Source organism: Sphaeramia orbicularis, chromosome 14 (genome assembly GCF_902148855.1).
Source record: "Sphaeramia orbicularis chromosome 14, fSphaOr1.1, whole genome shotgun sequence".
NCBI lineage: Eukaryota > Metazoa > Chordata > Actinopteri > Kurtiformes > Apogonidae > Sphaeramia > Sphaeramia orbicularis.
Genome location: NC_043970.1, coordinates 34,246,850 through 34,274,704, shown reverse-complemented (window position 1 = coordinate 34,274,704; position 27,855 = coordinate 34,246,850). Strand labels below are relative to the sequence as shown.

Genomic DNA, 27,855 nt, shown 5'->3' with positions numbered 1-27,855 from the left:
TCCGGAGGGGCGGGTCTTACGGAGAACACGACTCGCCTTGTTGTGTGTATTCCCGTGCTCGCATCGCCATCTTGTTGCAATCCTATTTTTTACGTATGTGAGGATCTACTTTCCGTTCGGCCGAATTAAAAATTGCCCGTCTGCTTCCAGGAACAACACAGCGGACGAACCGCTCAGGCGTGCGGGGTAAACCGTGCACACACGGCACTTCCTACTGGGACTCTACCTACCCGTCGCTGTTTTTCCTCCTTCTGTCCCGGGCCACCGGGTCCCCTGCCGTGAGGTTTTACGCGCAATGAGCATCGACACACTTTTGGAGGCGGCCAGATACCTAGAATGGCAAGCCCAGCAACAACAGATCACACGTGGTGAGTGAAGCTCCAAACTGCTGCAGCCTGCTTTATGTTCACATGACACAGAGCTCCACAGTGCGCCGAATCCGGTCTGTGTATAAGTGGACCATGTCCCGTTACTATCACGGCTGGGTTTGTATTTTCATCTGACCCGCCTATGGTGAACGGAAGCGGTTGTAGTTTCGGGTTATGACACGGGGCTCGTGCCAAAACAAGTAATTGCAAACTAGCGCCAATTCACCAGCGGTCATTTATGGCTCACTTTAACCTCCTGTTAATGCGGAAACGGCCAAAGTTGGTTTCTGTAGTACTCTGCGCGCTCTCGGCGTGTGTGTGTCTGTGTGTGTGTGAGAGAGACAATTGCAACACTCCAGTGACTCACCGTGCGCGTGTTTGTGTGAGTGTGTGTTTGTGTGTGAGTGGGTGAGACGGTGTGTGTGTGTGTTTGTGTGTACCAGAGGAGTTCCTGTCAGTAGCAGGGATCCTTTTATGTTCACTACCTTTGTTATGCAGGCGCTATTTGTAGAATATGCACTTTACTGCAGCTATAGAGGAATTTGCTGCAATTTGGCCAAGTATTAACAATTAAAACCTTTTTGTAAGTTTTTAGTTTTGTACATTTGTTATAAAAGAGCCCTTTCGGAATCGATTTGCCCCAGTTTTTGTCCGTCGAGCCCCGGCAGGGCGGTGGCGAGCAGAGGCTGTTCTTTACATAATACCCTGACATTGCTCAGCTATCTTATGACACACACTGGGGCGGGCCTCACGCGCACGCCCCGCTCCGTGTGGACCTTGTATGTGCGCGCGAATGTCCAAAACCCGTATCAGGGGTTTTGTTAATTACGTGAAACCGATGCGTCGTTAATTACTGTGATCACTAACTGGGGATCTGATAGCGAGGGGCTGCTTTTTGTGTTTCTCCCCTTTGATGACGTGTCAGACAAGTCCCCCCCCCTGCATACCGCGTGTTAGGATCCGCCCACAGCAACCACGTGCACATTGCCCCCCTTCTCCCACATCCACTCCTACACGCACACAGACTCACACACTTATGCACTGTGCTCTCCCCGCCCTTCCCATTCAGATTACTGACAGTGGCGGGTCAGAGAGAGAAAGGGGGGTAAGTAGGACAGCCTGCCTGCTCACCCCCAGCCCAGCCTCCCTCAATGCAGAAGTTATGTAATTTACGTTTGCGTGCAGTTGGCAATCTGGAGCATGGTTGTCTAGTAAGACTTAGGATATACATTTGGATGTACTGGTCTACCAGGGTCTTCTAGGTCTGTTTAATGTAAGCATTTGAGTCATGGTGTGTCTTTTGGAGCAATAAACAACCACTACAATTTCCCTGAAAACCCTTAAATACACACATCATGACAAAACTATGCAATAACCTTTAGGTGTTGTTAAATAATGTTCAACTGGACTATTGCCCAGTTTCACATATTATGAACAGAAGGGCACTCTGAGTGCACATACCTCCACCAAGACAGAAGGAGAGCCTCCTTTTGTTTGTCAGTAAATATTGTATATGCAATACACACTGAAAATGAACCTGTGCTTTAAACCCATCACTAGCTAAACCCACAGGAACACACCACACACTGCAGACATAGAGCAGAGGGGCTACCATGTCAAGCGTCTAGGGAGCAAATGGAAGGTTAAGTGCCTTGCTCCAAGGCACATCAGCCAGTGATTTCTTTGTCAGTCAGGAATTGAACCAGTCACAAACTACTTCTACAACATTCTAGGCCACAGTTTCCCCCAAGCCCTCTAAAGTCAGTCTTACAATGCTAGAAACATTGATAAACAAAATTCCAGCCTTTGCCCCTTTTACTGGAGGTGCTCCAGTATTTAAAGGATTTATGTCCTACTGTTCGGGTCAAACTTGGCGCAGTAGTTTTTGCTTAGTCCTGTTGATACTTACACAAATCAACAAGCAGGCGCAGGTGAAACAGTCTCCTTGGCGTAGTTGATTATGTCAGTTTCCACACTGTCCCAAATCTGTATATGGCTAAATAATACAAATGTTTGCCAATGTTGTCTGAGGTGAACCTCTACTTGAAGGGAAATTATGTCATCATAAGTGTGCCGCTCTGTATGTGGAAAAGAAAAGTTACTTAATACACACTCAGGCATGTAGTGTTTCTGATGTGTTTTACAGTGGTGATAATAGTCAGGCTGTGTGTTGGCGTTGTGTGTGCAGCTTTGAGGAATCCCTGGGATCTTCTGTTTTTAATGTTGCAGTTTCCATGGCAACGGAGGGCTTTCCACATTTGCTTTGAGTCTGCCTGCTACAGTGTGCAATAACTACTTACTCATATCACTAAAAGTGTATTGATGTGTATGCTTGTGTGTTCTTAACATGACTGTAGTATGGGGGCTTTCCTGTTTTTGTTTTGCTTTAGTTTTTTTTTTTGGCTTTAGTTTTGGTCTCATGACATAGTGATGGTTCATTTGTATGTTGTCATGGTGCCATCTGTAGCTGACCCGGCAGAGCAGCTCTGTAACAACAGCCCCCTCCTGTTGGTCAGACAGCTCTGACGTCGCCCACAGGTGGAAGCACAGTCCAATTGCAGGGCAGACAGAGGGGAAGGGATGAAGACATAATCCCCCCCACCTCCCTTCTGTCTGATCCTGCGATGACATCATCTGTGTGTGTGTTGGTAGTAATAAAACATTCACTGTCCTAACAAACTGACATCGACTTTGACAAAGTGATCTGTTGCCTTGTAGTCATACAAGGAGAGGGCTGGTGGAATTTGTTAAACATTGGATGATGAATTGCAATTATTAACTGCAATAAATCTTGTAATTTGACAAGTTGGGATGGTTAACACATGAGAGGCAGACTTGAATATTATTAATCAGTAACCAGTATACTCTCTCTAGGATTGAGCAGTTTGGAAAATTACCCTCCTAAGACCCAGGAAATGTCAGCAAAGTACAAGCTTTTTTTTGTTTTTTATTAAATAAGTGCCTATATTGGAAATATCATGATGCAACAGTTTTTTCAGGTGCAGTTTTTAAAATTTTTATGGAATGTCCTTTGTGGTGGACAGTTTTCTTTTCTTTTTTTTTGTATGAAGTTGTGAAACTCTTGTCTACAAATGTGAACAGAAAACCCATAGCTGGGTCTTAGGAGGTTAATGAATGAATAATCAACCTGGAACTGATGCACATTTTCTTGAAAAGACGTTGTTTTCATTCCTTTGATGCCAGATTTAAGAATAACACAAAATGCTGTTAATTCTTTTACTATATATTCAATCAAAGTATTTCTTATGTAGTTCACATAAAAATACAATAAACAAAATAGCTCCCAGAGGTTTTATGAAATAAAAATAAATGGCAAAATTTAGAGTTTTACTGACATGTCTTCACTATTAATCTTCACTATTAATCTAAACTATTAATTAAACTTGGCAGCAGTAGACTAGAGCAGAAAGCTCTGTTGCCATAGGAAGACTTGACTGCATTTATAAGTAAATTATTATAGATTTAGTTTGTCAAATAAAAAAAACAACCATAGCAATAATCCTAAAAATGAACTCATGAAATAGGAACTGATAAACCAGCTGATGCTTACTGCAAATTCTCAAATATTCTCACAGTAGTGAAGTATAGGGCAGCTTGTCAGTTTTCCAAACATCACATTTCTCAAGCTTGTGTGTCCACTATTTGCTGTGATCCTCCATCATATCCACACTTTAAATACCAGGCTCCTTCTTAATATTTCTTCATTTATGTCTTTTACAGAGGAGGAGCAACGCAAAGAGAAGGAGCTCATCAAAAGGGAGACGGAGTCGAAGTGTGTGGAGCTCATAACCTCAGCATCATCCCAACCAATCAGAGCCAGCCACATCACCTGGGGCGATGACACTCAACGTCAACCACCACACCATTCTCCCACCGTTCCGCCCCCATCTTTGCCGCCTCCACAAGTCCCCATCGCTGTCATCCCAATGGTGCCGGTCGTCACCGCCACGCCCTCAGTTCCGCCCCACCCTCTACCAACACCAATCGCCGCTGCAGCTACGCCGATTAACAGCTCCTCAACAGTCAAGAACTCTTCCTCCCCTCCTCAGCAGCAGCCGCCAGCCTCGCGTCACCTGTTGTGCACCCCCCAGGTGAAGGTGGAGCCCACTCCGCAGCTGGTTACTACAAAGCCCAGCCAGCCACAGCCTCAGGTTCAAATTCCATACCCGGCCTCCATCAGCACTAACGGCCCCGGCTCACAGCATGCACTGGTTCCTCATCAAGCTCCGCCTTCATCTCAGCCACGACCCAATGGGGTGACGATGGAGGACATGAGGGGGATGGAGGGGAAGAGGAGACCAGGAGGGTCAGTAGTTGTGTGTCTGTGGTTTAAGATGGTTCTTATCCAAATTATCTTAATGTCTGACCTTCATCATTTATTTTGTGTTTGTAGAGCGGGGACCAGAGAAGTGCACAACAAGCTGGAGAAAAACAGGTTGGGTCTTATTTTTTTTCTTTTTTCAAATCAACCCATCCAATTATTTTAGTATTTGTCAAGTGATTGGAAACCAGGTCTAAAGGTCATGACACCCTATGCTGAGTTCAGAAAATTATTTTTCTCTTTTACTTCAAGTTCTCTTTGAAGGTCATTGTTCTTTTTATAGCCACTAACATACACAAGACTTTGGACACTAGTGTTTATTTACATTCTTGTTACATTCCAGGAATTCAGCACTCCCTCCCAATGACATCAGACATGTTTTCATCATGAAAGTCTATAGTTCTATTGTCACCTAGTGATAATGGTGTAGACTGCAGTTCACACCAGTCTTATTTGTCTTCACTAGTCTTACAATGAACCAAATATATTGTGTTGAATAGCATTCTGCTTAACTATGTTGCTAACATTGTAGATAAATTTTGGGACATATTTGGAATGTGCTGTTAACATTGCATTGCATGGTGATGAAAGTGAAACTCACCACACAAACTACATTTTACAATATACACTTGTATACATGTGCACATGTGTAAAACACAACAGACCAGACTGGGAACCAGTAGCCTCTGAAACCATGAGAACCACCAAGTATTGTTGGTAAAGTTACCTGGTAATATCAAATTATCAGTTGGTAGGTTATGAAGTCAGTGGGTGCTCTGTGTGAGTTGTATTGTGAAAATGCTTGTTACAGTGACACAAACCGGTCTGTTCTTACTTTGCTTTTATATGGTTCCTCGATGTAACAATATTAAACAGAGCGTTGGCCTACACTGCATGTTTGTTGTTGAGAAGAGTGAAAATTAATTTGACGACTGATAAATTTGCAGAGCAAAAAGACACCACTGAAAACAGCGCATGCAGGCAGAAGTGAGAGTTAAGTACCAGGATAACAGGGACACTGCGACTGTCTGTTGTTATGCCTGTGTAAAATCTTGAATACCATAGATACAAGTCATAAACACTGTAGTCTGATGCAGTGTCCATTGTAACAAACAATAATGTGGTGCAGTCTGAACCTGGCATGACCTACTGGACACCCTTAATAAATATGTTAATTGTCTTAATTAGCTATACAGTTTCTTCATGTACCAAAAACATAGCTATGTAAGTAAATGGTCGTCTCACAAACAGTAACTCCTTAACTTCACCTCGTTCTTCTTTCTTGTTTTGCCTCTTTTAGGCGAGCGCATCTCAAGGAGTGTTTTGAGACCCTGAAGAAGAATGTGCCCAACGTTGACGAGAAAAAAACCTCCAATCTCAGTGTTCTTCGTAGCGCTTTACGTTACATTCAGGTAGAGGTTTATTTTATCTGCTTTAAACCTTAGCTTCAACCGATTGAAAGAGCTTGAGAATACTTCTGTGGCCCAAAGATATAGCATATTATTTACAGTCAGGTTTTGTTTGCATCTGTCTCTGGACTCATTTCATGTCAGGGAATAGCCTGTGTCAACGGCCTAGTGTAATCAATATGCAGTGCCTTTTTGTTACACTTAAAACTATTTTGTTTAGGTTAGGCTCTTGTGACCATGATGTCATCCCCCAAAAATGGTGAAACAATAAGGCAATGGTAAATCACCTGAATTGAAGCTAGAATTATTGTAATTTTTTCTTAAACATAAATTTACATTTTAAGCATTTCAGAGATTCTGAAGATTATTCTGAGAAACAATGTCCTGTACTCTAAAACAGTCGTAGTAAATATATTTATAGTGTAATATTTTTGCAGACCTAGATTGTTATGGTATTGTAACATTTCTAATAGAGGAAAAACAATGAGGGTGCTGTGGGGGAAGGGTATTGTTTTGCCTGAAGTGGTGAGGGGAGTTTTCAGTCCTCAAACATAGTTGTGGGAGGATTTTTGCGCTGCGGCAGAAATGATTTGCAGCCCAGAGCTACATGCAGCGTTTCCTTTATGTAGTGTTAAAACCCTGTGATTTTCAGTTTAATGGAATATGTGACATGAAGCGCGTTCAAGGAGCTAAATGAGGCAGTGAGATGGGAGAATTAGTTCAGAACCAGACTGTCTGCGAGTTCTCGGGTCAGCCTTCAGGGAGCACAGGACAGAGGGATTTGCTGCCATTTGTGACCAGATTTAATGGTTTTGATATCAGACAGAGTCAAGCTGCGCATTTGGAAAATCCCTGATGCACAGATCTGTTTTTTTTACATATACAAAGAAAATTTTAATGAGCATTTTGTGATATAATAATCAATTAATATTAAATCAACCACAGAACGGCCAGTGGATTTCAGAAGGGATAGCATTTGGCATAGCCGGTAAATATACACTTGGTTCAGTAATTTCAATGTTACCTTAAATGGCTTTATTTTTTCCTGTTTTCCACTTAAGTGGGTTCAAATGCACTGTAATCTGTCATAAAACCGGCTGGTTTTGTTGGCGATGAGGACTCTCTCCCCTTATTTCACCCCTCCTCTCTTCCGCAGCCTCTCCTCATATAAACCTGTACATCTCCCTCCCTCTCCCTGAGCCATGTGAGATCTGAGCACATGGCTAGCGCAAGCCTGATGGCGTCATCGTCACTTGCCTGCTTTCCTCTGCACCTTGATAATGCAGAGGAAGGGAGAACAGGAGAGAGCAAGAGGGAGGGAGGGGTGCTGTGTTCGAGCAGAGCGTGCTCCTTTGGGAATATGCAGCGGCCGACTGTCGCCATGGTTATAACACAGGAATAGCTGCAACAGTTGTATATTAGATTGTTGCCATTTAACCTCTCTCTGTCTTCACGCTTCCTTTCTTTTATGTATGCTTGTCTCATCATGTGTCCTTTAGAACTCTTGGTAACCATAGCAACAGGCAGCAGGTGGCCAGTCCACTGTAGGCAGTTTGTTCCTCTATGATTGTCTGAATGAAGCATATTTATATGCATCTTTGTGTGACATGAAGATAAATTCAGGTCGCTGTTTCAGTGATTGTAGATGTCGCACCACTTGTTACCTAGAATATTCCCTTTGCTGTTGGAGGAAATTCCTGTTTTCCTGAAGCTTTTTTGTCCCGTGCCCTCATTCCACCCCGGTGAAGATCACATGTCTACACAGATTCATGATTAGGGCAGAGAATACTATCATACTCCAGGCCATTTTCCTCTTTTTTTTTTAAAATTAGAGATAAGTGTTGAATGAGGAAGAATAAAGGAGGTGTAGATGGAGTGGAGGAGGGGTAGAAGGCGTCAGCCAAGGGGAGGATCGGGGAGGAGAAGGACAAGGAGCGTGGGATGGAAGTGAGGAGAGGGAGGAGGGGGTTGGGAGGGACCTGAAGCCCCTGACTGGCAAACATCCAGTCACATCACTCCTTCTATGTAATTACCCACATGCTTCACCCAATTACATCGCTCCTTATGCTCTTCTACAAACCGCTGCTCAAGGAGCTAAATCCTCATGGATGAGGTTGCCAAGGAAACGGCTATGGGTGGCAGCTGTTTCCTAGGTGATTTGCTGCAGAACTAGTGAAGTCTGGGCTTGTACTGGAAGACCTTGAAATGATGATCCTAGATAAATGTGTATACTTATGTCAGCAGTTGTCTAGAAGATTTTATACATCGTTATTAAGTTGAAGAGGATGTATCAGTGACGCACTGGTATGTATTGGAAATATTTTCAGTGGACAATGGATGGTGACGAACTTGGCGTCAAAAATCAGTTGGGATGAACTTCGTCAACTCTACAAAAATATTTAGCTTGTTGCATTATGTGATTTTTGCTGCTCCAATGAAACTGCAGCTCTAAAACTGAAAATACATTATGGATGTTACCTTCACTTCTCCAAAAAAACAACTGTTTTTGGGGAAACTGTTGACCTGACCTTCCAAAGTAAAGTAATCAGCTTTGGATGCTCAGCTATTATTTTCCCTCAAAGCCCATAATCCCACTTGTGAATGTAGTCAAGGGTTTTCAGGTACAGACAGATATTTCCCTCAGGAAATCATTGACACTCAAACAAAGCTAAAAACAGAATGAATACTGGACTTGGATTCACACACAGCATGACACACAGCAAATAAATGCTGATCTTACTCTATTTAGCTGCATGTGTTAAATTGGGACTTTTTAAGTTCAGTACATTAATTTACAGCATAACAGTTAAAATGAATCACTGTTCACAGGTTTTTTCTTTCCTAAGATGGTTTAAAATATTACAGACTATTGCAGATTTACAGATGGTAGCACATATGCATTTCCAAACAGTCCTGTTCACTCATGAGCTGTAAAAATGTAATTATGCAAAGAGGCTGCATATTTGGAAGGCAGGGTGTCGGATGTAAGATATTGATCTGTTGTGAGATGGAGGAGTTAACCAGGTCTGTATGAAACAGGGCTGTGAATTTGGGAGGGTGGGGGGAGGAATGGGCACGCGTGTGAGGCCAGTCACGTGCCTGCAGTGAGTAAACAGCTTTGCTCATTGAAGTGAGTGTCCTGTAGTAGGATCATGTGTCCTCATATGCTCATTTTCTGCGCTGCATCGTTTTTTTCCCCCTTCTTTTCTCGCAGCTCATATTTCTCTTTTCAAAGGCACCAGTAGGTCAGAACTTTTATTACCGTTTTGGTTCTTATTTCAAAAGTGAAGCTGACTATTGAAATATACACACAGTTGGATATTAAGGTGCTCATGACAGAAACACAATGTCTCACTGGTCATTGGGGTGGTTTCCCACCCTGGTTACTCTATAAACCTTCATCCTCTTTTCCCCACCCCTGCATCCTCTGGTCCCCTTTATCCCCCATCTCCCTCCCTCATTCCTCTCTAGTAATCTGTGATAATGTCCTTAGCCTGTTATGTTTTGTGTGCTGACCCACTCAGAAACTGGGTCACGTTTAGTTTTGGGGCTGGGAAATTTGTGTTCTCCTTCTCCAAATCTTAGTTCAGTTTCCTTTATTTGATTTTCCCCCATGCTGTGTTTTTCTTTGTCTTAGTTTCATTTGAAAGTCGACAACACACCATGCAGTTCAGTACATTATATTATTGAGCTATGCATTCATTCATCCATTCAGGTGATTGTAAAGTTTAGTAATCCAGTGGCATCATCACAAGGAGAGGTTGAACTTGTGTGATTGGTGGAGACACAATACAGCCGTATGTGTACCCCCAGTCTGACCCCCCACCCCCCTCTTTCTTTTTTTAACAAGCATGATGTCCAGGAAATGGAAGGAGCAAAGATAGATGACAGAATAGATTGAACCTGTTGTGCATAATTGCTGCTGCTTTGTCAAACTGGGATACAGTGGAAAACTTGTGTTTCAGGATTGTGCAAGTGGGGACAGTGTGGGAGTGGCTAAGGCTGCACCAGGCAACCACATGATTTGATCTCAATCGCTTTTAGCTTTGTAATGGTGCTGCATTGAAGTACAGGTGACCTAAGATGACTTGAGTTCTCTAATTTCCTGCTTTTTTCAAGAGGAAAACCGAGAATTACCATTCAATATACTCTATGATAATGCAATATTGAAATCTAATTTTAGAAGCCCTGTCATAGTGTAATGAACAATCATTATGTAAAAAATGTCAGTAAATGTTTAGACAAATTGCTAAAGACAGACATCAATACCATCTAGGTTTAAACACAACACAAAATGATTGGTACAGCAAATGTATTTTTCAGAATCAATACAGTAGTGAAGTGTGTTGGTATTTTGTAAGACTCATACTTGTTCATTTTTACTTTTACCGGGTGGTAACACATCAGCACTTGTCTATTAATAACATATTTAAAAGTTAGCACCACATCAATCCCTCCACTTCTTTCAAGAGGAACTTTAATGACATTTTCTCAGTAAGTGCTCAGTTAGAACTCCTAAGTCTCAAGAAGCAACAAAGCATTTCTGTTGTTTCAGGTTCTCTACTGTAGTATTTGTTTTCTTCTATAGAGTGACTTATCTCTACTTTATGTATGTGCCATTTATATTAAATGGATGCTACTTATCATTCACCGATCCACCTCTTGTCTTCTGTCTCTACCCTAAAGACACTAAAGCGCAAAGAGAAGGAGTTTGAGCATGAGATGGAGCGTTTGGCCAGAGAAAAGATTGCCACACAGCAGCGACTGGCTGAGCTGAAGAATGAGCTCAGCCAGTGTATGGATGTCATGGAGATCGACAGAGTCCTCCGTCAGACCATCCAGCCGGAGGATGACCAGGCTTCCACATCCACCGCCTCAGGTACAGCAATGAGAAAATACTACATACCCATATGTTTTATTTGCAATTTCCCTTATACCAGGCCTGAGTAACATTGTGACTTTGTCCACTTTCACACCAAACCTTGGTTTGTGTGTTTTTAATTATTTGGTAATGATGGTGTTCTGTCTGGTAACAGCTGATAGCACATTACTCTTTTATCGTGGATGGTGTTACAGTTGAGTTTTTATTGTCATTATCATTTTCCAGCTTATATGGCCCCTGCAAGTTGTCATGTAAGCCAACACAGCCTGCTGGCTTAGCTTTAACTTCCTGTGTCATACTGATATTTTTCTGTGAGAATTACCTGTACCACATCTGTACATGACCTATAAATACTTGGCTCATGTTGCTCTGTCAGATATTACTCTTAACCATTGTATGCTCCATTGTAAAGGTGTGTTCATGAGCAGGGAAGGATCATGGTTGTGGTTTTCTTATGCAACCAAACAATGTTTATTTGTTGTGGTTAATGTAATTTTCATATTCGTGTGTCTGGTGCATCACTATTGTTTCATCAGGCCTACCTGGTACAAGATAAATGGAGCAAATAGTTTTTAAACGGAGGAACTGACATACTGTCTTTCATGTAATTTACAGAAGGAGAAGAAAACTTTGAGCAAGACATGGACGAGGATATCTCAGTTCCTCCCGCTGCCACGCCTCTCCCCAAACCAGCGCCTCCCATCATACAGGCTCAGCCGCTCCTCACGCCTCATCTTTCCATCCAACACACTGCCCTGCCTCTGTCTGGAGTCCTGACCACACCGTCTGCCTCTGCCCCGCCTCCTCCTCAGGCCATCGCACCCGCCCCTGCTCCTGGTCCGCCTGTCGCTCCACCGCCCCACCCCATTCAGACGCCGGCTGTGCAGGTCCAGCCCACTGTTATCGCTCACGCTGCCGTCTCCCACGCATCAGTCATTCAAGCCGTTAATCATGCCCTGCCAACCAATCAGAAACATCTAACACACATCGCTCCCTCGCCTGGTCCAGCCTCCACCGCCCCTCAGCCAATCGCAGCGGCCCCAGCTGCTGCCACTCACCAGCCAATCACCGCCCAGCCCATCGGACACATCACTGTCCACCCCGTGGCTCACCTGGGAGCTCCACTCCAGTCCCACCTTCCTACTCTCTACCCCCAGGGTGTGTCTGTGTCTCAGCCCACCATGGTGGGCCACATCACCCACACCTTCACCCATCACACCCTGCCGCATGTCCAGGCTAATCCTCAGTCTAACACTACCCAGGTGAACAGCGCAGCTGTTGTTACCCAGGGCAGCCCATCACTAGGGAAACCTACAGCCGTGCTGGCCCCGCACCCACAGCTGGTTGGGCAGGCTGCCGTCCTCAACCCTGTCACCATGGTGACAGTCCCAACCTTCCCTGTCAGCACTCTCAAACTGGCCTGAAAGAACAAAAAAAAAAAAAAAATATAGACTTGTGGAAGGAAGGAAAACTTTTTCACCAGTCTTCACACTCCGCAGTAATCGACAGCAGAGCATCTCTGACAGATAAGTGGGAGACTACGATCTACAGACACACAGCAGGTTTTGGACAGCCTATAATGAATGAATATCTCCAGGGATTTGTGGGTCACTCTTCTGTTAGTTTAACTCTTTCTGAACAATGACAGTGAAGTTGAGTTAGTAAGTCAGGCCATTGTTTGTGAATATACGATGTTTGTCCCGACTGCAAAGACTTTGTTTTTTCCTTCCTGACTTTCGTTCCTTTCTCCTTCCTCTACAACCAGAAGCACTAACATAATAAGCTCAGTTCGCACTCAGGCATCAAGGACTTACCTTAATGATTCATTCACTCGCTGAGGGTAAAAATGCATGAGAGAGTTGTCTCTGATTAGGCTGTTGCCATGGAGATACAGTATGTGCCAGTTTTGTGTTCATATAATCTCGATGTTATGTGGGACATTTTGCTATAGATGAAATAATGTCACTAATGTGTTGGGAGAGCAGCAGAATGGTGCTCAGTGGTATCCAAATTATTCCACATGGAGGCTTTGATTAAATATGCATTAAACCACGGTACATTTGACTAAATAGAACTGGAGATCTGTCACTGATGAGCCCTTCAGTTTTTGTCATCAGTAACACGTTAAATATGCACTTGAGAAATCCAGTAATGGAAAATAGGTTTCACATATTAATTTTTAAGAAAGCAGGTGACTGCAGAAAAATTACTTTTGCCTGGTTATGTGTAATCACACTTCTTCTAGAAGTGGTTTCATCACCACAGCACTTGGTATTCAGGACAACAAAAGTTATGGTCAGATTATTTCAAGGAAAGATTTACCAGCAGAACTTAAAGCAGAATTAAAATGCTCTAATCTGCCCTCATAAAAAGAAAGTGAAAGTATCGCCATTGTTGTCAGATGCTGTTTCTGTTCTGTTGCCAGCTTCTTTTCACAAGCCACCCGTATCCTGTTGAAAGTCTGAGTTCTTTACCCCCTCCCCTTTAGAATGAATACGTCTTACTCTAGAGGCTCAGTTCAACAGGAAGAAGCTTGACAAACCATTCTGCAGCCATAAACACACAATCCCTGCAGCAGATTAATGATTGTCTGGTTTGCTGAACATATGAAGGGAAGTTGCTTTTAGAGATAACATGGACTTTGCTTGTTGGTTGTTGGACAGATACTTAATTTCTATGTACCACAAAGAGCTGACTTACAGGTACAAACTATTAGAAAGCCCTGAAACTGACAATGCAGGATTTTGAGTGGGGACATCATGAATTTAACAGCTCCACGTGTCTTAATAACGTAAAATACAGAAAGTAGCACTTAAAGCTTTGCCACATGTCATCTCTGATAAAAAGACTTGTGGATGAAGAGTTCAAGACTTTGGGCAGCATACAGTAGTGAGTTACAGACAAGACCTGACAAGCTGGATTCTTAATTGTATACCAATCGACTGCTGTCATCAGATCATGTAGTCTTCTCCTCTCAATGAACCCAGCACAGGATTTTTAAGGCTTTGTATACTCCCAGGAAACCTCCCAGTGTCTTTCCAAAACTCACAACAGTGTTTGCCAGGGCATGTTAATAAAATATTTTTCAGGAGCTAACTTTTTTTAATCAAATGAGTACAAGAATACAAAAAGTCTGAAATACACCTGGCATTTTTAATTTCAGGCCTCTTAAGGAAAAGGTGTAGATGTCCGTGAGAATCATAAAAACTGCTCTTTAAACATTCAGTGACATGTTTCCTCTTGTCATTGTTTGGGTCAAGTTACCTGTAGATACTCTAGTAGAGCAATACACATCTCCTCCACTTTATTTTAATGCAACAGCGCCCCCTGCTGCCTCATCCTGACCTCTTACTGCTGTTACTAATGCACAGGAATCTGGGCACAACACAAACTTCCTCACATGTTAAAGAAAAATCACAGAATTCAAGGTCCAGTCACTACTTTGTTACTCTAATTGTATTTTATCTGGTGTCACGGAGATTTCTTCAGAGGCTGTGATACGCAGTTGGCATCTTGTGTTACTGGTTTTTGTCCGGCTGTGTGGAAAACCCTCCATGAAATGAATGGTAACAAATTTACAAATGACGTAATGTTATATTTACCTGGATTTTTGGGTTTGTTAAATTGCAGTACACTAAAAATCTGTCAGCGGTCATTGTCAAATCGCAAAGCTTTTCAAATGAAATTGGAACAATGAACTTATCTAGAAAAGGGTGTTGTTTTCACACAGAGAAATGTTGAAACATACTTAAATTAGAAAATGCACGTCTTGGCTGTGTTTACATCTGGCAGCAGCATAGCCAAGTTTAGTTTATAGTGATATTCTCCAACAACAAAGCAAAATTCCCCCCTAAGAAAATAATGTAGAATGGAAAATATGTTGTGACTCCCTCTATTCTTTGTTTGTCTGTGTTTGTGTTTATATGTGCGGACAGTCCAGCCTAAACCATCAAATCTGTTAACCCCATCAGTTTCTGTGTACGTGATCAATGTTTATCTGCTCCTCTTCTGTCTCTGTATGTTATGTATGTATATGTGACTGTATTCAGTACGTTTTATATTCTGTACTATAGTTAACCCTACTGTACCTGTAGCATGGCTCAGTTTTTGGTTAGTTTGCCCTGTGCATGATGGAGTGTGTATGTGTGTGTGTGTGTGTGTGTGTGTGTGTGTGTGTGTGTGTGTGTGTGTGTGTGTGTGTGGTAAGCGAACTATTTTTTATACAGAGGTGATTTATGGTATGAGCCTATCGTGTGTGCCTATACTCCGTTTTCCTAAACACTGTGACAACTCTGGCAAAACACGTACACAACGAGCGAATGGAAGACAAAGATTTACTGTCAGAACTGTTTGTTGTTTTTAAGTTTCCCTATTTGTGAGTTGGACTGAGACATGGAGTGGAAAAAGAAAAGAAAAAAAACACAAAAAAAGATTTTGCTCTTTTCTTGATAACATAATAATGTCTAATATTCAATTTGAGTTTTGTAATATTTGTATGTACGTATGAAAGTTTTGTAAATTTGTGATAGTATGCACGTTTTGGCATATGAGTGTATGTATCTAAAAGTTTTAAATGCTTGTTTCTTTTGATTCAATTTTGTTTTGCATGTAGATTGCTGTTTAGGTTCATTTTGTTTAAAGGTTTTGGTTTTTTTTGTATGTTTCTTTTTGGGACCATGTACAATACTGTATAATGTGGGCAGAATCTTGGACCTCATGCTACATTGATATTATATATGAATATAAAAACGTGTTTTCCCTATGGAGAAAGTTTTAAGTTATATATCGCCTGTACACTTTGGGCTGCCTTTTAGATCTAACTGTCCACTGTTTAAGATAACAATGACAATAATGGATAAAAATATTAATGATGAAGAATTATGCTGATGAAATAATAAAGATTCTTAATAAATCTTATTACATTTACAACACAACTTGTTCCCACTGTTTTTCTTAATAACAAATACAAAAGGATCCTGATGCACATAAATTCAAATCTGATTTGGATGCTTTTTAAAAATTTGTTTCATGAGTTTATTGTCCATACAAAACAGCAAAGTTACAATCTGTCAAAAGATGAATACAAAAACACAACACTTGACTCACAAATAGAGATGCACATTTAACGTAATAAAAAACATAAGCTCAGTGTCTTTGTCCACTAGATGGCAGTGTACAACCATTACCAATGTTTGCTCATAAAGGAGTCTTCCTGAAACAAATAAACAGAGCAAATCAAATAAAACTACATAATTGTAGCAGCAGGCTGTCTCATGACAAGTGACTCATGCTTAAAAAATCTCAGTCAACTTTCCCATCATGTGTGCGACCCACTGAAAACCTTCTGTTCACTGTTGCAGATGACAGCGTTCAGTTAAAGGCCTAATTTCAATATGGCGGATTTGCTTTGACTATGAGCTGTTTTGATCATGTTGATTAGAAAAGGTGTTCCTTGTGCTGTTCCTGGAACTCCCTCCTTGATCTCTTCTCCTCATGGGATTATGATGTCATCAGCAGCCGCCTGCCTGGGTGTTCAGCATCTGCTCCTGAATCCTCTCCAGCACCTCCTGCATCTTCCTCAGCTACAGTCAGAGGGGAGGGAATGAAGGAGTGGATTTACCTCTATTCAGAGACGTGACTGAGGAAGAGGCAGAAGGAAAACTCACCTCCTCGTCTTTCTCAAAGATGAGTCTTTCCTTCTCGGTGTCGACGACGGCCAGCGGCAGAGGGAAATCCACCCCGCTTCCTTCTCGAAACTTCTCGCGTAAACTAACATCCACAGTCACACAGACAATCAAAAAAGAACATAAATGAAGTGAGCTTTTTTATCTTTACCTCTGAAGAATATGAATCAGTTATAAAACCTTGCTTTAGTGTAGGGCTGGGAACCAGTGTAACACACAAAAGCATACACGTTTTTCTGTGTGTTTGAATAAAAATATTGAGATCTGGCACTAGAATAACATGATATATTCCCTTATCACTTATATTGATGTGTATCCTGACAACACCTACCCATAGAGGTGGAAGTAAATACTGTTACTGTACTTATGCACAGTTCTGACAGTATTTCACCTTTTATTTTTACTTCATTTTAACACCAATATCTATACTTTCTACTCTACAAGTACTACTAAACTATATTAATTACATTTTCAACACAGGTTTGTCGAGTTGTTTTTAAAGAATTTGAGAGGGGATTATCAATGTCTTTTATTTTGCATTATTGTGTGCTTTCAGAACATCAGGATCCATTTCAATCTACATGGGTGGAACATTAATGCATAGGAAAGATGGTTTATACAACAGTGCATTTCATGCATGACATAAACCCTCTTCACACAGGACTAATACAACCTGTTATCTGGATATGAATGCACCACATTCGCACAGGATGAATTAAGTCTGTTTTTTACTCAAATTTAATGACATTACACTTTTTTTCCGATTTCAAGAGCAGGTTCATCACTTATGCGTATCCGCTCACAGACAGAAAAATGTTCCTACTGCCTGTCATTCATCTCATTATTGTTTCAGGCGTTGCTCTTCTGAAGGTTTTAAGTTTATACAGTATCTTTACTATGTCGTGATGTGTGCCTCTTGGATTTCCATCTTAAAAGCACCTTTAAAACTTTATTTTATACTCACTAATGAAGACTCCATTGATCTCAAACAGAAAAAGGCTGAATAATTGTGCTGAGGGAACAAAAAATATTGCAAATCCTACTATATTACACAGATATTGATTCGCCTGAACTAATATTATCACAGGATGTCTGTGTTCGCTGAAATAGGGTAAATAATTTGCAATTAAATTTTAACTTTACAAATTACAGATATGGCTGATTTACACCGGATTAACCTCCTTAGACCCAACAAAGTATTTTTGTCCTCTAGAGAAAAAGAGTTTCACAGCTTTACAAAAAACCCCAAAACAAAACGCTGTCAACTGCAAAGGACATTGCATTTTAAAAAAAGTATCTGAAAAAACTGTTGCATTATGCTGTTTCCGATCAAGACAATTATTCAATGAAAAAAAGCTAAAACTTGTACTTGTACTTGTACAGGAGGTTAAGATCACAGAGGTTAAGATCTCATTTCTTACAAACTCCAGGTAATAGTGGTCCCAATGCGAACAGGGCTATAGATGTAAAAGACCTAACAAGACAAAGACAGGGAGACTTGACCAAGAAGAAAATGTGTGAATGTGTGAACGTCTGCCACCTGTCACACTGCACTTTATCCTTTGCACAGACTCATTCACTGCACTGACTCTAAGCACAACAGTCTCCTTTGCACTGACTCCTTGTGGAAAGTTAAAGTGTTTTTTACGATTGTGGTTTTTACTATCGTGTTTTTTACTACTGTTTGTTTTTTAACTTGTGGATACTGCTGGAACCTATAAATTTCCCTATGGGATGATTCCCTATGGGATGAATAAAGTATCTATCTATCTATCTATCTATCTATCTATCTATCTATCTATCTATCTATCTATCTATCTATCTATCTATCTATCTATCTATCTATCTATCTATCTATCTATCTATCTATCTATCTATCTATCTATCTATCTATCTATCTATCTATCTATCTATCTATGCCTACCTGCGTTTCCTCTCAAGCACCACCATGCGCGTCATGTTTTGGATGCAATTGGCTCTGTAGTTTTCGTAGTGTGACTCCCGCGTCACATCCTTCAGGTCCTGCATGTGCGTCCTCACCAGCATGTTCCTCAGCAGTAGGAAGTCAGAGTGAACTGGGTTCTCCACTGAACATGCAAATAACATCAGAGTTTTTTTTAAGCCACTGTCTTCAATTGAATAAATATATCCTGAATCAACCTTTCAGTTTCCACAAGATCATAACTTTTATTGAAGTCTAATACCTTCGACCATGCCCCAGGGATAGATCCGACCCCTGACTCTACGACCTTTACTCTCCACCTGAATGTTGCTCCCAATTACTGCGAACGGGATGCTATCCTGCAGAGAGCAGCAAAAACAACGATCCATCAGCCTAAACATCAAAATGACGCATCACATGTAAACATAAACATATAAGACTGGACTGAAGAACCTTAAGTATCTGGTCCTGTCTTTTAAAATCTGCTTCTTCATCCGAGTCATACTCAGGAAACTGGTAGATGTTGATGCCAAACTGCTTGATTTCCTCTCGGATCTGAAATACACAAATATATTCAAACAATTTATTCTTCTAATGGAGAAGCACAGAGCAAATATAAATATTCCATTTCTTTCACTGCTCTTAGTTCCAGTAATCTGTCAATAGAGCTTCAACAATCTGATCTGTCACTATTTTTCATGAATGTACAGGGAGCTAGCATCCAATTTTTTTTCAAAACTTCAAAATATTTGTAGCATCTTAAATTTGAGCATTTGATGGTTTTCTTCATGAGATTTGATAGTAAAACTGTAAAAGTTTGGATTTGGCAGTATTGGTTGGATAATATGCTATTCACTTATGTTTATGTTTATGTTTATGTTTATGTTTACGCATTTGGCAGACTTACATTACAATGAACTGTGGAAGTTAGATGAGGTATTTTTTTGCTTTACAATTTTTTGGCATTTCATAGACGAAGGAATTAATAGATTAGAAATATCTGAAATAATAATAAACACAACTGTTATTGGGAGTCCTAGTTTTTTCCCTGATTTAGACCAGCCAGTGGGCACAAAAGGGGACTTCTGTGGGCTGTGAAAATGATCTATTTATAGATTGTTGGGAAAACCCCACACAATATGAAAGTGAAACAGTTCTGGGAAAGAAATTAGCTAATACAGTAGAGGCCTGTTATTTATTTATTTATTTATTTATTTTTTGCTACTCCCTTTTTATAGTTTTTTTTTTCTTTTCACCCATTAAACATTTTCCAGTGATACAACAGGATAAAATTGGAAGAAAATATATCAACAAAAATATGAAAATCAAATGTGAAAAAAACAAAACAAGAAAAAACAGCAACACAAACCCCCCCCCACAAAAACCCCACTCTCAAAACAAACAAACAAAAAAAAAAAAAATACAAAAACAATAGAGTACTGTCAATTTCATTATACACTGTGGTATCAGAATAGAGGCCTGTTATTTATTAAAACAACAGGTCTGTGATCCAGTCCAAGTTGGGAAAAGGTTAAGAAACTTTTCAGAGAAGGAGCTCAAAAACATGTCTTGAAGCTTGTTATATTTATGCTTATTAGACCTTTTTTATGATTGTTTTTCTATTTTGTAATTCCTCCCACATATAGATTACACTGTCTATGTTGTGTGTTCATTGTTTTACACTTTAAGCAGCATACTTATTTGCTCTTGCTATTTGTTGTGATATTTATCATCCATGTGGATACGTGTGTAGTCTCAAACCTTCATCTTCTTTCTGCGCATCTCTGCTGCTGTCAGGCTGTCAGCTTTGGCCAGTATGGGAACAATGTTAACTTTTTCATGCAACGCTTTCATGCACTCCACGTCAAGGGGACGAAGTCTGGTAAAAGTAAACATATACGTCTGTCAGTGTGGACGAACGCATACAGAAATGTGTCCATGCGACGTTGGACGGTCTGCATACCCATGTCCAAATGGAGAGATGAAGTAGAGGCAGCAGTGGACTCTGTTGTCCTGGATGTTTCTTCTGTTCAAGCCGCTCTCATCTCTGAAGTACTGTTCAAACTGCTGGTCGATGTAGTCTTCAAGGGGCTTCCAACTGATGCAAACAGAAAATCTCAATGAGGAAACAACCACTTAGAATAGGATATAATAGAACAGGATAGAATAGAATAGGATAGGATAGAATAGAATAGAATAGAATAGAATAGAATAGAATAGAATAGAATAGATCTTTATTGTCACTGTTACAGGAACAATAAAAATCAGTTTTGTAACTCTGATCTGTTTAGCAGCAGATTCTTAACCCATAAAGACCCAGTGCAACTTTTCTGGCTGTTCCCAAAATATTTTTTTTTCTCTATTTAACCTTTTCTAAGTTATTTATCATCACTTATTATTATATGACCCTCTAAATTTTGCATTTTTCACTGTAAATAATATATTTCCCTATATTTAATTTAGATGTTCATGAAAACCCACAGTAAATTCAAAGGTTAGTATATTAAAACAGAGAAAACTGAAGAAAAAGTGACTTTTCTCAGCAAATATATCCTTAACTGAACATAAAACAAGTGTGACCATCCACTATCATTGATACAACTTCATGGGTTTTACTGGTGAATCAGTGTTGTAGAACATGACGGTGTTTCCTCAGTAACTACGGAGCCTCTGAATGTCCAAATGGGTCATATCTGATGACCATGAAAAGATGACAAACTGTCTTTTACACTAATTATTCACATGTAGTGATAGGATTAGTGGATCAATAGGCATTAGATATTTTAGATTAGCAGATGCTTTTGATTGCCAGTGAATGTTTGGATCTTTATGGGTTAAAATGCAAAAATAAGACTTTATATCAAAACTGTCACACAAAATCTATATTGAAAATATATACTGAAAAATACTAACAAAACTACAAAGAAATACTGATATACACTACAAACAAAAAGTTAAGGATTTTTTTTGTCATTTTTGCCATTTGCAAATAAGACTATGTCTGGTCATTAAAAAAATGTGTTTCAATTCAATTCACACACAAAAAAGTAAAACGTGCTGGGCAAGAATCCCAACTGAAAAAAACAGCCCAAAAATTAAAAACATTTTTGTTTGTTGTGTATATAAACAAGAGCCTAACAGATTGAAAAAATATATACGACGTATGAAAGATAAATACAAGGCTTTGTGTTAGTTATAGAGACCTCCTGAATGTGTGAGGTGAAGTTTGACCTCACCTTTCGGTGTTGTTGACAGCATCTCCAAACCCTGGTGTGTCTATGATGGTGAGGCGCAGTTTTATTCCTTTTTCTTCGATGCTAACGGTGTGCTTGACAATGTCGACTGTTTTATTTATCCTTTCTGCAGAAGCACATTTGTGAAGCAACATATTAACGGCTTGTAACACATAATGTGACAACACACACACACACTTCAGAAATTAGCATCAAACTCTGCACTAACGACCACACATGTAAGATCATACAGTGGTGATGATAAGAGTCGGTTTTCCTACTTCATTTAAACATGAATACTCGACTCACCTTCTGCATTGGGAACTTTTCTCTCTTTATAAAGATCTGTGAGGAACAAACTATTTATCAGGGTGGATTTACCTAGACCAGACTCGCCTGGAAATAAAAAGAGAGAGTCTGTAAGTGTTTGGAGTAGCATATGTGTGATCTCATGTCAAACTGTGCATCGTCCTCTGAAGTGATTTCCACAATTCATCTAACTGCAACACCTTCAGCTAAAAATAAGAAAACTAGAAGCGCTCAGAGAGCACAGACCTCCACCAAGGCAGATCAGTGGGCTCCCGTGCCCCCCCGACACCCCACACCCCCGATCACCACCAAAATTTAATCATTTGTTCCTTGTGCCACTATCAACACTTCCTGAAATTTTCATCCAAATCACTTTTGAGTTATCTTGCACACAGACAGACAGACGCACAGACAAACAGACAAACCAATGCTGACAAAAACATAACCTCCTTGGCGGAGGTAACAAAGCACCGTAAGGTCTTTAAAAGCAAGGCACATACTGTAACAGCTGATTTCAGACAAGAAGTGCTACAGTATATGAAGGACATGACATACAATGGTGGAAAAAATTATCAGACCATCAAAAGTCATCAAAAACAATGGTTATGCAATCAAGTACTAACTCCTGTGTGTGACTAAAACAGACAGAAAAAAAACATGGAATGCCTAAAAGCACTGTTTTTGTCAGTACAATGCCGTAGATATTGATGTAAGAAGTGAAGTGATTTTGGTTATTATCAAGAAAATCATGGAAAATGGTTAGATATGAGCTCTGAAATTAAACTCTCATGAGCTATTTTTGTTATCATTATATTTGTCCAAACAAATGCCTTTAGTTGTACCAGGCATTAAAATGAATGAGAAATCGAAGAAAACAAGGGCGGTCTAATAATTTTTTCCGTGACTTTACAAAGTAAAAGTCATGTGTAATTCCATGGTCACGGATTTGTAACTATGGTAAAGCTGGAATATTATAACACTGAATTTACAAATCTGAGAGCGTCAATTATGAATCCAAGGGCTCAGGTTATAATAACCAAGAGTACAGATTTACACATGTCTTTTGTGTTACACTCATCTGAACCTCAGAGGGAATATGGCAGCATTTACATCTACTGGTACTTTAATGTTAACATCTGAAAGCTTCCTTGATGCAAGCACTAAAAGTATCTCCCAGATGACTCACCAGCCACCATCAAAGTAAAGGTGAAACCTTTCTTCACTGTCTTTCTATGAACCTGGTTAGGTAACATGGCAAAGCCAACATACTCCTTGTCTTGATCCTGCAGAAAAGGAAACACAGACTAACATGAACTGTATGAACATTCATATTAGGAATATAACTGTCTTCAGTGGATGGATGGATGGATGGATGGATGGATGGATGGATGGATGGATGGATGGATAGATAGACACAGATAGACAGCCAGCCAGCCAGCCAGCCAGCCAGATAGATAGATAGATAAAAAGGAGTAGCAGAAGTATAAATTTGTATATTTCTATCTCCTTCCCATTACACACAACTCAAATGATTTTGCTCAATTTAAAAAACACAACAGCACAAAATAATACAGCTATATTTCTTTCTTTAAATACTGCCATTACTGTCCTGGATTACATTAATTTTCCTCATCCTTATATTTATTTACAAATTGCCTTTTATATATTCCTTTAAACTGGTTTATGTTTTTATTTTGCTTTAATTCATCTGTTAGACTGTTCCATGATTTAACCCCTTCCCACATCCCTTGCTGACTTCCATTATTACAGATAACACTGTTATGGATGGGATATTTCTGTAACTATGCTCTTTTCAGTACATCTCATAAGGCTAACAGTAGAGTTGGGTAAAGGTGAAGTTTTGAAGAGGAAGTGATGAGTGTCTTGTTCACCACACCCATGCCGTGTTGAAAGCTCATTTCTAAATACATCTACTGTGGGAGTGAGAACGTTTCTGCACAACTGTGTTATTGCATTGTTTTGTATTAGATACCTTTTAATTATCTAACTCAAGAGTTTCCTTTAGTTTGTGCTGTTACTTTCATATGAACTGGAAGATTTTAGAGCTAAAGTCTTAATCACCTCTGGAGAGTCATATGGGTCAAAGAATCCCCAGGGGCTGTGTGGACGTGAGGCCGGGCTGAGCGGCGGGTCCAGAGACCCCTGTGAGACCAGCTGCCTCTTCATTGGCAGACTCTGGACATCTCTGCCTGTCCCTGCACGATTTGGTCTATGAGGAACGACCGGAGATCCAGTCGGGTTACAGGGAGTGGGACGAGGCAGAGGCGGAGTCCCAGTGGGGTGAGGCAGAGGCAGAGGCAGAGGTGGGGTCCCAGTGGGGCTGGGGTGACTTCCATTGGTGGCTGCTCCGGTTCCCTCAGCCCCATAGTTGATGACTGATGTCTGTTGGCCTGGTATTTGGCACTGCTCATTGGGCAGAGAGGCTGGAGGCAAATCTCTCATGGCGAAAGGACAGTGAGCGTTCTCCTGGTCCTCGATGGACAGACTGGATATCTGTAATAGGACGCAGCATGATTTTACATAGATGAACAAAAGTGTCCTGAATGTAAAGTATTAACCTTTTATTTCAACTAAACGGAAGTGACTACACTTTAGTGTTCACTGCATGGAGACTGACACATCAGCAAATAGAGCTCTGGGAAAAAATCAAGAGCAATCATCCCAAATTTCCAAACCTGAACTCAGTGAAAAACTCTTAAATGTGATCCAGAGGAAGATAGTTGGTCAGATTTGGAGCCAGTGTTTTATAACAGCCAAAAGTAATGTGAAAGTGTAGTAGAGAGCATAAGATGCATGAGGGGTTTTACTGAAAATCAGGGATATTCCCCAAAATATCAATTACTGAATGAACCTGAAACATTATTGCTGAGTTATCTAAAAATGCATATGAACGTGTTTCCTTTGCATTATTTAACATTTGAAGGCACAACATTTATTTAACCAGTTGTAATTTTCTGCAAATAAATGCTCAGAATAACAATATTTTCATTTGGAATGACAGAGATAGGTTGTTAGTTGTTTCCAAAACAATATGAAATATTCATTCTTATTTTTCTCATAGCTGAATGTTTAATTCATGATTCTTAAGAAAGTACGTTTTTGATGTCATGTGAAAAAGTAAGATAAGAAATTACAAACCTCATATTCACAACTCTAGATTTTCCACAGAAACCCTCTGAACATTAATACTGTAGTATCATCAGAGGAGGCTGAATAAAAATGTGTGTATTTTTTACTGTCAAGTTCAAACTGTTGAATATTTTTGGTAATTCAACTAACCTCTTTCAGAAAGACACTGTGAGAACCATTCCGCATCTCTCCATATTTTAATTAAAATAGATTTCAATTTTCTTTAAATATAATTCAGAAATCACAATGCAAAAACTTTGGAATGGGTATGTTGCTGCTGATTGTTTCTACTCTACTACTCTAGCACGTCACTGCTGTTGTAGTGGCTGACGACACCCTTTCTTCACTGATTAGACCTGACCTGTGATCCCATTATGCCATTACAGACGCCCTCATCCATCTGTCCAGACAGAATAGGAAACAGACAGTCTGTTAAACTTCAGTAAACATTAAGATCAAACAGCACACACCCAACAGAACAGGCAGTTTTAATATTTTAATGTTTTAAGGAGCTTCTTTGTGTGAAGTATATGTATTCCTGCTTTACATGAACAAGAAAAACCATTAATTTTCTTTACTGAATGTTCATTTTTGTCACCTGTTTCCATAGCTAACCAAGATAACACACAGCAACAGCTCCCACATGACAAAGAATGCATATTTTGTCTCATTTTACTTTGCCTATAATTGTAATTTATGAACTAACCTCATCTAAAGTCAGTAAAACTACACAGTCCACAGTGCTGGTATGATCCGGGTTCTTCTGGCGTCCATCTACCTGTCAGCTTTCATTACCCACAAAGCTTTGCAGCAGGCTTAACCCAGCTTCTAATACTCAAACAGGGTGGGGGTTGGATACTTAACACTGAAACACACAAGTACTCACAAACAAGCTGTAAACAATATCCTTATACTACAAAACTACTCTATGAATTCATCCTACCTCCTTTTCTGAGACAGCTGCAGCTTTTTATAGAGAAGACAGCATACATGTACATAGACATAAACATACACAAGTGATTAAAAAAGCAGATGATTTGTTTTATGAGATGGATAATTCTAACAGAAATCATTGATACTGCCCATTACTAAAAAATTACCATATTCTAGCTAACTATTATTAACGTGACTGTAATATACCTACTGTTCATATGTAATAAAGTTGCACAAAGAGCACAAACGGTCAACCTCAAAATTAAGATTTTATTTAAGTGCAGACGATCTTATACTAAATCTTTCGTCCACAAGATGTAATATTGGTAAGCCATGTAAATATATAAGGAATAGAAGTTATAGAAAAAAACAGTAATCATAATAAAGTTAAGTTCAAAATACCAAACTAAACTGGTGCACACATACATGCAAGTCTTACCTTTTTTGTTGCTGCGAAACCTGACTGGAGATGACATGTGCTCCATGATGCTCCTCCGACTGTAAAGACCACCGGCAAAACGCGGAGAAATCTAATGTTTGTGACCGATAAACATGGAGCTAAAGAAGCAAAATGAGGTGACGAGGCATATGGTGTCTCTGTGTGAACAGGTACAGTACACACATAAGACTGAGCGGCAGGAGAATCTGTGCCTGCCTGGTGCATGTTGACGACAACGGGGGTGTGGACACAGGATACTGCATAATAATAATAATGATGATGATAATAATAATAATAATAATAATAATAATAATAATAATAATAATAATAATAATAACAACTTAATACACTTGAAATTTAATTTGCACGTTTATAGAAAGAAGAATATATGTAGCAAGGTAATGCTGTTTTTTTTTTGTGAGAAATAGTAAATCAAATTTAAAAATAAAAAAGGCTAATTTTCTCCTATTTCCTAGATGAAAATTTTGATTCTATAATTGTTCACATTTTGGTTAAGAATTTTTTGTTACCTTTCCTAGTTTGTAGACATCCATAAGTAAATAGACAGACTACAAAGCGACGTGTTGCTGGTTAAGAGGTAAAGAAAAACATTCTCTCTGTTAAGTGTAAATTCATGTTTCAGAATGCTAAGCTACGCGGCTAACGTTAGCATTAGCTTGGGATAGCGAAATTTAACTACTTAACCTAACTAGATTAGTTGGACAGAAAAACACTCCTGATAAGTTATTTTCTCGTCCTCTTAATAATATAGCTGCATAATTTTTTAATGATACTTGTCCATGACCATATAGCTTAACATATAAACAGTGTGGAGTGGATGCTAGCCCAGCTAGCGGTTCAAGCTAACCAAAATATTAAAGTAATGTTTCAGTAATAATAATAAAAAAATGTATTAATTTATTACAGCCACTCTCAAACAAAGCTGTTTGTTTCTGGCAAAATGTAAGTTATTTTAGATACAGTGTTCTGTGCAAAAAGAAGAAATTATTCCAAACTTTGTAATTATAATGAACAATATGAGTTAATTCTAACAAACTTATTAACATAGGATAACAAAATAGATTTTTTTTCCTGATAAAAACATTTTTGAATGTAAACAATACTTTATTATTAAAAAATAATATTACACCTAGCTAAGTCCTA

The 27,855-nt window shown here is 39.7% G+C and overlaps 2 protein-coding genes across 6 annotated transcripts; one reads left to right on the top strand and one right to left on the bottom strand.

Moving 5' to 3' along the window:
• Positions 1–32: 32 nt before the first annotated feature.
• On the top strand, positions 33–15,935 carry mntb (MAX network transcriptional repressor b). Its single transcript, XM_030154058.1, has 6 exons — positions 33–368; positions 4,110–4,695; positions 4,783–4,824; positions 6,011–6,122; positions 10,806–10,998; positions 11,617–15,935. Exons 1-6 carry the CDS (start codon positions 296–298, stop codon positions 12,423–12,425), a joined length of 1,815 nt encoding a protein of 604 aa, XP_030009918.1. The 5' UTR covers positions 33–295; the 3' UTR covers positions 12,426–15,935.
• A 73-nt stretch (positions 15,936–16,008) lies between these two features.
• LOC115432949 (septin-5-like) lies at positions 16,009–26,919 on the bottom strand. 5 transcript variants are annotated; one of them, XM_030154060.1, is made up of 14 exons: positions 26,692–26,853; positions 26,263–26,285; positions 25,681–25,719; positions 24,252–24,683; positions 23,356–23,452; positions 22,170–22,256; positions 21,864–21,987; positions 20,591–20,725; positions 20,389–20,506; positions 19,081–19,182; positions 18,890–18,986; positions 18,610–18,772; positions 16,668–16,770; positions 16,009–16,583 (listed from the first exon to the last, which is right to left on the bottom strand). In XM_030154060.1, exons 1-14 carry the CDS (start codon positions 26,735–26,737, stop codon positions 16,512–16,514), a joined length of 1,638 nt encoding a protein of 545 aa, XP_030009920.1. In that variant the 5' UTR covers positions 26,738–26,853; the 3' UTR covers positions 16,009–16,511. The 5 variants fall into 5 exon arrangements, with proteins under 5 accessions (XP_030009920.1, XP_030009921.1, XP_030009922.1 ...); XM_030154061.1 differs by having other exon boundaries at positions 26,263–26,279; XM_030154062.1 differs by lacking the exon at positions 25,681–25,719.
• Positions 26,920–27,855: the final 936 nt, after the last annotated feature.